This window comes from Phragmites australis, chromosome 20 (genome assembly GCF_958298935.1).
Source record: "Phragmites australis chromosome 20, lpPhrAust1.1, whole genome shotgun sequence".
NCBI lineage: Eukaryota > Viridiplantae > Streptophyta > Magnoliopsida > Poales > Poaceae > Phragmites > Phragmites australis.
The window spans coordinates 4,250,185-4,260,682 of NC_084940.1; the positions used below are offsets into that span (position 1 = coordinate 4,250,185).

The 10,498-nt window shown below is 45.7% G+C and overlaps 1 protein-coding gene across 1 annotated transcript; it reads right to left on the reverse strand.

Moving 5' to 3' along the window:
- Positions 1-1,095: 1,095 nt before the first annotated feature.
- LOC133901611 (transcription factor bHLH130-like) lies at positions 1,096-4,322 on the reverse strand. Its single transcript, XM_062343026.1, has 5 exons — positions 3,553-4,322; positions 2,996-3,477; positions 2,800-2,865; positions 2,558-2,626; positions 1,096-1,546 (listed from the first exon to the last, which is right to left on the reverse strand). Exons 1-5 carry the CDS (start codon positions 4,028-4,030, stop codon positions 1,478-1,480), a joined length of 1,164 nt encoding a protein of 387 aa, XP_062199010.1. The 5' UTR covers positions 4,031-4,322; the 3' UTR covers positions 1,096-1,477.
- Between the last annotated feature and the right edge of the window lie 6,176 nt (positions 4,323-10,498).

Genomic DNA, 10,498 nt, shown 5'->3' on the forward strand with positions numbered 1-10,498 from the left:
CCCCGATCCATCCGTTTTTCCATTTTCTTTCTCACACTCCCTCCAAAAGCGTACGATCCTTTCTAAAAGCGAACGGTTACTCTGCACAAAATCTAAAGAAAACGAACCCTTTTACTCCGATGCTGCAGCACTTCGCTTTGTACAATGATTACCAAAGAAAGTAATTAAAAAAGTTGCACGCATCCAGATCCCAAAGTCGAAGGTTAGTAGTTTTAGAAGAAACGGAGGACAGGATGAGCCTCCGGCTCCGGTCTGCGAGCGAGAAGAAACCGTTTGGCGTGAGCGCGTGGCTGCCGATCCCGCCGAATCGAAGCGTGCACGACGGCGACGAGCACGGAAGGAGGCGACGAGAAAGCCCGCGCGGAGGCCGCCGCCAGCCGATTTCTTTGCTCGTTCCATCATCCTCTCTTCCGGGCGTGCAGTTGGGCGCGCGCAGCTGCTCTCAAGTTCCACGACGTCGCCCTCGCTGTTCCACTCCTGCTCTTTGTCTTCTCTTTATTTACTTGGCAGAAAGAGAGATCAAGTACTTGGCGTGATGTGCCGACAGATCCCAATCGGACACAAGCGCGCACGTAACTGCAGACCACAGCCGCCACGCAGGCGCCCGCGGTTTTTGAGACGCGGGTCGGCTTGTATGCTGTAGCAGTAGACAGAAGGGGCGACAGGGACAGAACAATCTGCACTAGTCATTTGTTGTTCACTGAACCTGTCCTTCAGGTCCGCTCGACCCTGAAACGTCAAACCAATCTTTCGTGTGCTAAAACCCTAAATGCATTTTAGCTCTGAAAGATACTCCAAAGCACGCTTGTAAAACAGTTCTAGGCCACATAATAGCGGTGGCAGTTAGATTACTAAATTTTGTAATATTATAAAAAAAATTCAAGGTAAATCGACATATATAATTTTAAATTTTTAAAAAAATATTATTAGTTAAAGTTTTAACAGTTTGATCAAATCTTTTTTTAAGATGGCATGTATTTATAACAGAAGTAACAACTTGCAACGTGAAAAGTAACCTAATATGATGTTAATGGGAGAAATTCAGTCTGGTCGAGAGACAGGGGATGATGCCGGTGATGACGACGACGAGCAGGCTGGTGTTAAATAAGGCCTGCAGGCTTACCATAGAGGGAAATGCAATGGACAAGGCCACGGGCATGCTGACAGACAGCTGCACCGCATCTGGCCGCATGCACGTACGTGTAGCGAAGACAAGACAAAGCCCTGCACATTCTGATCTCATCTCCTTTTTAAGGACCAGCGAATTAACATCACAACTGTCACTAACATGTGGCCCTACGCTTCCGTTGGGCTGCCGCTTGGCGCTTGCTAAGTTGCTAATGTACAAACCAGATCTCATCTCCACGATCCATCTCCCCTTGCCTTCTTCATAGATGCTGACAGCTGCCTGATAAGTACAGCGGCACTTTAAACTTGTACCGGTGCAGATGCTTCTACCAGCACCGGGAATTCGGGCTTAGCTGGTGAACTGGTTCTGCAGCTTGCTGGAGGGGCAGCTGCAAGTAGCGCGGCAGTCATTTAACACCTGGAAAGAACAGGAAGAAATCTTGTTGATTTTGAAGTAAAAAAATGAGAGAGCCGACTAGGAACACATTTTTTCACTCCACAATTTTAGTGACCGTGGGATGATATTTTTTTATATACAAAAGATGCGCACATAATCACGCACGTCCATCACACTTACGCTTACACAGTTTCATTTCAACATCCTACACACATCTAAATAAAATTAAAGATATAAACTTTAGTAATATGAAACACGTTTTGATCATCGAAAATATCCACGTGTATATGTAATATTTCTTTAGGATTTAATTTAAAAAAATATGAGCATTAGTACTAAATCTATGACTCAAATCCACATGTTACACTATAAAAACCTTAATCAACTTAGCTCGGTTTATGACCGTGGGATGGTAATTGACCTCGCATGTCTTATAATCTACCTCTATCATTGTTCCCCGTCCCGCCCTTCAACACCGTGTTCGGCGCCGAATCCGTTGCGGCTAACCCGTTGATGCCTGGCCGTCGCTAAGCCTAACCTGCCGCCGGCACCACCAGCAGCAGCACCTTGCTGTCGCCCCCGGCATCCCACTAAAGCTTGGGAAACCTCCCGAGCCCCGAATCCTATCCCACTTCAATTTCATCAAGTGTACGGAGCTTAAATTTTTCAGTCGATTGACGGGTAGGAAACACGTGCAAAAACTACGTTGACACCAAGAATCTTCACGCGCCTATATATCAGAATTGCCTGTAGAAACGCAGCCTAGTTGGATAATTAAATAATTCACTAACTAGAAGGGTGTAGTTTGGATACGGACGCGGTTCCTCGGAACTGCTGGTGTGACATCGTCGTTACCACGTGAACCAACACTCTCCTTTGGATAGAGCTAATTGGAGTTACCCCTGCCCTCGTGCACTGGGCAAAATCTACTCAATCGAAACATTTCCGATAGCTCAGGGCTACCCGATAATAATCAAGCATTCATGTTGTTACCAATCTTGGTTGAAAATAACGGCTTCGGTGTGTATATACCTTGACCTGCTTCTGAAGATCCTTGATGTAGTCGACGGCCAAGTCCAACATGTCAGCCGTGTTCGTTTGCTGCAGCCAAGAAGACGACCAAATGCAACCGGTCAACTTTGATTGGCTAGACCTGCGCAGGGTTACGTCGCCGTGGTCCTCCCATGGCGCACGGCGAGGTACAGCGTTCCAAACAGGGAAGAAAAAAAAGAAATCTTCCACTGTCCTATCGAGCTAAGGTTTGGTTCGGTTACCTTTTCCATGTTGGGCACGAGCTCCTGCAGTTTCCGTATCCGCTCGCTGATGCGTGTCCTCCTCACCTGCAGCGCGCGTCATTCAGTTCAGCCATTCAGACAGCGATAAGTCGATGGCGACATGGACGTCGTGATCGAGCTCGAGAGTTGCAGGAACGGAGCAGGGAGGCCGGAGGCGTTGGGCTGTGCGACGTACCCGCTCGGCGATGCTGCGGGGGTGGGTGGCGCAGCCGCGCTTGGCGCGGATCTTGCAGGGGACGGCGTCCTGGAACTGGAGGAACTTCTCGATTGCCGCCATCTCCGCCGAGGGCTTGCCGTTGCCGCTGGGCAGGCTGAGCTGCGGCGTTAGATGGTGCCCGTTTGGCGGTGCCTGAGGGGGCTCGGAGGCCTGGTCGCGGGGGCGCTTCACGCTGGACGTCGGCGACGGTTCGTCCCAGCCGGATAAGCTGCCCATCGGGTACCCCGGGATGCCTCTGTAGCCGCGCGCGCCGTTGCTGCCGGCCTCGGGGCTGCTGCCGCCGTCGAGCTCCTCGCTGCCCATCTCCGAGATCTGCGACATCACCGAGCCCTGTCGAGACGAGAAGCTCAGCTGCCCCTTGAGCCGCGCGTCGCCGCTGACGCCGTTCCTGAACCCGCCGGCGCCGACGCCCATGCCTGCCCGGAGCATATTCCCGTACCCTGCAAGCGGCGGAGTATTAATGGCTACTACGAGAGAGAAGCGAGAAAAGGTACAGGAGGAAGCAGAACAATTACCGTTGTCCATATTCATGTGGTTGAGGAAGCCGGCGGGGGAGCTGCTCTGCCGGAGAAGGCTGTTGCCGGCGCTAAAGGCGGCGGTGGCGGGCTCCGTTCCGCCGGAGCTGAGGGTGCGGTAGAGCCCCTCCATGGCAGCCATCTGCTGCTGCTGCTGCGACGGGTACGTCAGATGCTGCTGCTGTGAGACCATGGACGCGGCGTCCTCCATGAAGTGAGGGGCGGCGGGGCGGGGAGGCTTGGTGTCCCGGATCTCAGGGTGGTGGCCGGCGAGGAAGCGGGTGAGGGCGGCGTCCGCGGCGTTGTCCGGGCGGTGCCCCGCGCCGGCCGCGTCCTGATCTCCACACATCACCTCGCCGAGCAGAGTGCTCGGCGCCGACCTGTACCGCAGCAGGCCCGGGGAGTTCATCTGCGGCGGCGTCGGCTGCGGCTGGGATGCTGGCAAGTTGAGGTCCTTGGGCACCGGCGAGCCGTGCATCACCCACCTCACCTCCCCCAATTGGCAGAGCACAGCTCGTGTAGCAAACAGCACGACGCAATCGGATTAACCGCAGCGGATGGAGAATCGCAGATGACGGTGAAATGTGAAACCGATCGGTCGAGCGGGAGGAGAAAGAAGGGAGGGACAGCGATCAGCTGCAGCGCGGCGCAGTGGCGCGTGGGGAGCTATAGATAAGGGGAGGGCCGTAGCAGTTTAGCATGTGGGAGTGACCAAGTGAGAGCTCGGCGCTATTTATAATGGCGGAAGTTACCGGAAACGAGGAAGGAAGACAGTACTTGGATCCCAAATATAAGTCCATACTAGCTAAGAGTAGCAAAAAATATATAAATATTAGATACGTTAATATTAATTACAGTATAAATATATTGATATGTTATGAAAGTATCTCTAAACAAATATATCAAGAGTGATAAAGTAATTTGATTTTAGATGGGATCTGAAAAAAGATAAAGAGATTAGAGCTTCTACAAGAGATCCGCTAAATAATTCTCTATAACTAAATATAGAGATTTTAATCTTAGAACACATCTCTAACAACTTTCTAATACCACACTAAATATTTATCAAGCTCCAAAATCACTCACTTGCTATCTATTTGTAGGGAGCATCTCATCACTCCTAAAAAGCTGGAGCGCCCTTGGACCCCACCCGTTCGTCCGCATGCCTCTACCATCTGTTGTCCTGCGCCATGCCCGTGCCCGCACCTGGCCGCCAGCCCTCCCGTGCCCAGCCGCTTGCCCAGCAGCAGCCCTCCTGCGGCTTCTCCCCTGCTTGGCCATAGCCTCCTCCCTCATCCCTCTCATTTCTTCCCCCTCATCGAAGCTCGCCTCCGCCAAACTAATCACCGTTCGCCGGCGAAATCCGAGCTCCATAGTGAGGCTGAGCCTCCCAACCTTCTCCCCCACATGACACGAGCTCAAGCTCCACCAGATTTCCCCCCTGCCCAAGCTGCCGCCGAGCTCAAGCTCTGGCGCGGCTCGCCAGTGGAGGCTCGGGACTGAGTTTGGGCTTAGCACGGTGGCGTAGAAGGAGGCGAAGGTGGAGGGAGGCTGGATTCAGACTGGGAACCAGGGTCGCGACAGGATTGGCCGACTACCAAGCGTGGCCGAGCGACGGTCCGGTGCTGCAGCTTGTGTAGGATCCTGATTCCTTGCAGGTGGGGATGAAAGGGAGGAGAGGTGGCTCGGGATGGAGGGGTTTCTCGTGCGCATCGGCAAACCTAGCAACGAGTTCTAGTCCCATGTTCTGTTTCAGTGGCTAGGTGGGATATGGTGTAAAATGTAGAGATGATGGTGAGATATAATGTCGATGGTAGAAAGAAATATAGGGAATGAGGTATTGGAAATTTGTTGAAGAGGAAGATGATTTAGAGAGTGAATATTATTAGAAAGGCTTCATATGGAGATATATGGAGTGAGTTTTAGATAGATTCTTGGAGATGCTCTTATACACTAATTTCTCTTATAATTTATTTATTTATTTTTATCAGTAAAATGAGTTCTATATCCATAACCAGTAACAAGGCAAGAATGCTATAGAGTGAAGATGAATATCAAAAATAGATAAATTATTTGAATTTTAGAGATTTTTATTAGATACGAGAAAGTAGAGAAAAAATATGGCATGTGAATAAACTCATATTTTCTATAGTACAGATAACCTTCACTAAAATACACCAAACATAGGTTCACTACAACTCTAATGCAACATTTTGCTTAGTTCTTTCATGATCGTCCATATTTAAATGCATCGTAATCAATGCAATAAACTTGCCACCATCTCCAGTAATAATTAATAAATAATAGAGTTATTGTATCTGTCACTTCAATTCTTATACTAGATCTAAATAGATTTATATTTAAAATTAGATGGAGTAGACAAGTGCCCTAGTTGTTGAGGGCACACGGTCCTGCATGTGGCCATACGAGAAGGAACTTTTGCTAGGCCGCCGCCATGGACACCTCAGTCCTAATGCCGTGAGGGCTCAGCTTAAAGCGTCTCCAATGATATACTTAATTATTGGTGATAAAAAATATTTATATCCTCCGTAGATAACCTAATAGATAACTATTTTAATGAACTAGCTATATCGTTTTCTGCTAATTAAATGCATGTCACCGTGTAATAGGATATTAAAAGTTTGCAGAAGTCTTATAAGTACTATAAACTAATTACATATTAGCAGTTAGCTTTTCTCTCTCATCGTATTAAAAAAATATGATGTGAACAATCTTTTAACTAGCTAATATGAATTATTCTCCGAAACCAGGTTTGGCCAAAATGGCCGAATTTTTGTTTCGAAAAAGAAATGACCGAATCTCATCCGAATGGTTTGGATACGGCATGGACTTTTTCGAGGTAACCTAATTTTGGCAAAATTTTGGACAGAGTTGGAATGTGACCGACATTTGGATAAAACTCAAAAGAAACTGAAAAACTGATCATATAATTTTTTTTGGGGGACAGAACTTACTGAATTTCCACGAAATTATCCGCTCGAAAATTGGCGACATCCCGTTCGACACGACCACGTGGACCCTCCGCAGCCACAGGTCGCCGTGGGACCACCGAGACCAATATAAAAAGAAAATCGAAAGAAAAAAAAATCCCCATTCACGAGGGCGTGCACATGTGTGCAAGCATGGCCGCGATGCCGCGTGTAGCAATAGCATCCCGGCTGCGCGGCTATCGTCTTCCTCTGCTCGCTGACACCTGAAAAATGATATGCTGCAGCTAAAAGTCCGCATCGAAATTCTAAACTCTATTTCTGCTGGTGCGCTGTCCATCGAATTTTTAATCCAGTTTCAGTCTGGAGACGATAAGAGAATATTATTGAACTTATCAATCACCGTACCATTTTGATCAGAGCTGCTAAGTTTGAGCAAACAAACTGACCGCTGCATCTCGAGTTCAGTTCATTGGATTCAGATACTGTTTCTGCCGTTTGGAACGCGGGGATTTTGTCGTAATTCCTCAAGAACAGAGGATTTTTTTATTTTTATTTTTTGCTCTGGAACGTAAGGACCACGCGAAAACTTTGAATAAAATGGAATTTTATGAGAAGATCTATACATTTTTCACGGGGGACATGTCCTGTACTACCAACGATAAGATGTTCTAGCATTTTCTTAACAGGATCTGCATGCACGTACCTTCATGAGCCAGGTCCTGCCCCTCTACTGCAAAAGAGGCTGGATCTAGCTTAACCAGCGTATAATGATGACAGAAATAAAGTATAATCAACTAGGGAGAAATACAACTTCACATCAATCGATGCACACATGTCTAATCTCGTTTGCTCATTTCTCTAATTTGATATTCATCTACCGTTGATTTCCTTCCTCACTTATGATTCTTTTCACCTACTTTCCGATACAAATCTAAACGCAAATGAAGATAAGCAATAGGTACCCATCCACATATACAAATGTCACTTGCATCAACTGCAACTCACTGGTCTACCGCCGCTGCCTACAGTAATCATCTTCCTCGAAGTGCTGAACCAAACTGTCCCAATTTGATTCCGTCCGACGGGAGGTATCAATCGAAACCCCATCCTTTCGCTCAACGCATGCGGCCCTGTGAACCATGTGGCTCCACATTGGTGCCGGATCCTCCCGATCTGCCGCCATTTATTCTGTGCTAAGCTTGTGCTTCACTGTTCAGTAATCCATGGACAGAAAGGCGAGCAGGCCGGAAGAAGAAACCACTTTTCGTTGCTGATACAACAAGAGACGAAAACAGGAGCATTATTTGGGGTTTGGAGATCGGTGTCTCCGGGGCATAAAGCCCTACAAAAAGGGAGGGAATAGAGAGTGACACGGTTGGGTTGGAGCTTGACACCGGCTGGGCTGGCTGGTAGAGCGGCAGCCACAAGTGCCATGAGAGTCTCCGTCAAGAGGCTGACCTCGCAACAATTTGGCCGAGAACAGAATAGTATGCTGGCATTATTCCCCCTTTTCAGCTTGGAAGCAGGCGATTAATTCACAACAAGGCTGCACTAAATTGGCATGCAAGATTTTCTCGTATCTCTGTTATTGCGACAAAAGAATTTCAATCTTGGACAAATTAACATGTTTGGTTAAGTTTGACGCATGTTCAATCTGCATTGTACGAAAAAATGGACTCTCTCTCTCTCTCTCTCTCTCTCTCTCTCTCTCTCTCTCTCTCTCTCTCTCTCTCTCTCTCTCTCTCATCAATTTGTTGTACATTTCACATAAGTAAAGATTCTGTTAGTGCACTAAGATCAAAGGGAGCTACCTTTATATCCGTAAACTGAACTGTCTTACATAATTCAAGAAGCATATAACGAATACAGAACTTTTGACGAATCTATCTTCAAGAATAAGCACATCACGAATCGTGGCCCGCCGATTGAAGTGATGAACCATATCCGACGATGCTATTCCTCGAGAATGCAACGCTGTAAAATCAAGGGTCCCCTCCCCATTGACTGAGTGTGTGCGCGCCCGCGCATAAGATAGCATAACTATCTGTCTTTCTTTTTTTAACGATCGCCCCTGGATCATAGAACACCAGCGAGGCTCAAACCGCCGCCGGCTTGGCTCCAACCTCACACATTGGCACTGAGCTCCGTGCTCATCCGACATAGCATAACTATCTCGATAAGGATTTCTTGATGGCATAAGGTATCTTCGATCAATCAGAGCCACTTGATCTCCATGTTTCGATGAAGGTTGCAACGAAGAAATTTATCTGCTAGCTAGAAGTAGATTACCACTAGCGGACTGATGCCAACGAACCCTAGAATATATGTATTGAGCGATTCACGGGTACTAGCGGACCCTACGTTTTCGCCATCTATGGAATATAATGTTCCCATTATTCCCACCAGTGGAAATACCGGCAATAATGCTTAGAATCATTTTGGTCGTACAGAACACAAGAATATCTCTACATTATTATCCGGGGCACCCTACACCTTTGCCACTAATTCCTTGATACATTCCAGTGGGGGAAAGTCCAATGAAATTTGGATAGCAATATAAAATCACTAGATAAGAAACCAACAAAAAAGATAACATATTAATGATGACTGTTCAGCACGTGTCACTAATATCTTATTAGTGACAGACCCAATAAAAACACATCATTAATGTGTCTTTTAATTAGACCCAAATATAGATCTGTCACTAATGAATAACTATTGGTGACGAGTCGTAATATAACCCGCCATTGATGATAATAGTGACAACCCATCACTAATCATACGGCAACTTTATAACATGCTAGTCTTCATCTACTCAACAAGTGTTCCCTGCTAAAATAAAATACGTTATTTTTGCTCTCTATTTAAATACTCAGCAATACAAATATGATCTTGAGTTATTCACGAATATTTTTTATTTTTCTTTTATTTTTTTCTCACCTCAACAACACTAGAATATGAAATATTATACATTTTAGCTCAAGTTTGATGTAAAGGGGTGACGGCTATGGATATAAACGCGCATTCCGAAAACGGTGCAGAAACTTCATGAGGACGAGAATTCAATCTTCCAGGCCGAATCTGGTCTCGAAAAATTTGTTGAACCCAAGAAAATGGGGGAGAAACTGATGTAACTTCTTTTTAGATGTCCATAGAGTAAAAAAAAAAGAAGTTAAAATCGGAGTCCATATGCAAAAATTACATCCATTTTATCGAAGTCACTCCGGATCATCTATGAAATTACGATCGTTTGCATGAGATATTCTTAAATTCATCACGTATATTAATACAAATTTAGATAAAGAAAATTTTTATATGTAAATTATAACCCTCGATGAAATTTGGTAAAATCAGTCTTAGTGACGGATCAATATTACGACCCGTCACTAATGTTCAGTTATTAGTGATGAGTCAATGTTATGATGCGTCACTAATGACCTTCGGTAAAAAGGTTAAAAGGATAAAACATCTAGTTTTTATCACAACTACATGACAATAGATGTGATAAGGTGGTTACACGCGCGATGAGTAGGTCACATGTTCGATTTTCATGGAAGACAAACTTGGAAACAATGTGAAAAATAACGTGGCTCATGAGGCATATACGATGTGCCTATGTTGGGATGGCTCAAGTGATTTTTTTTTTACTTTTTTTTCAAAAAATATTCTTCGGTCATTAGTGACGGATCAAAATTACGATCCATCACTATTGATTGAACATTAGTAATAGTTTATCGTTATAACCCATCACTAATAATTTATCATTATTGACATGATAAAAATAACGGATATATGACCCATCATTAATAACGATTATAAACTGTCACTAATATTTTTTTAATATTAAATTTTGGTGTCGCAAAAAGCCACAATGGAACTCTATTCCTCTCGCTACTTAAAATCGCGTCATATTGTTCTTCCTGGGGGGATAAGCTTCCAATTCTCGGCACCTTCCATTGGTTACGAAGTATCACTACAGGAGCATGCAGCAAACT

Excerpts from the sequence above, each read along its gene's own strand:
- LOC133901611 (XM_062343026.1), bottom strand. The coding sequence starts at position 4,030 with ATGCACGGCTCGCCGGTGCCCAAGGACCTCAACTTGCCAGCATCCCAG. Across the intron at positions 3,478-3,552 it reads CCACATGAATATGGACAACG|GGTACGGGAATATGCTCCGG; the intron begins GTAATTGTTCTG and ends CGCCGCTTGCAG. Across the intron at positions 2,866-2,995 it reads CCCGCAGCATCGCCGAGCGG|GTGAGGAGGACACGCATCAG; the intron begins GTACGTCGCACA and ends CGCGCGCTGCAG.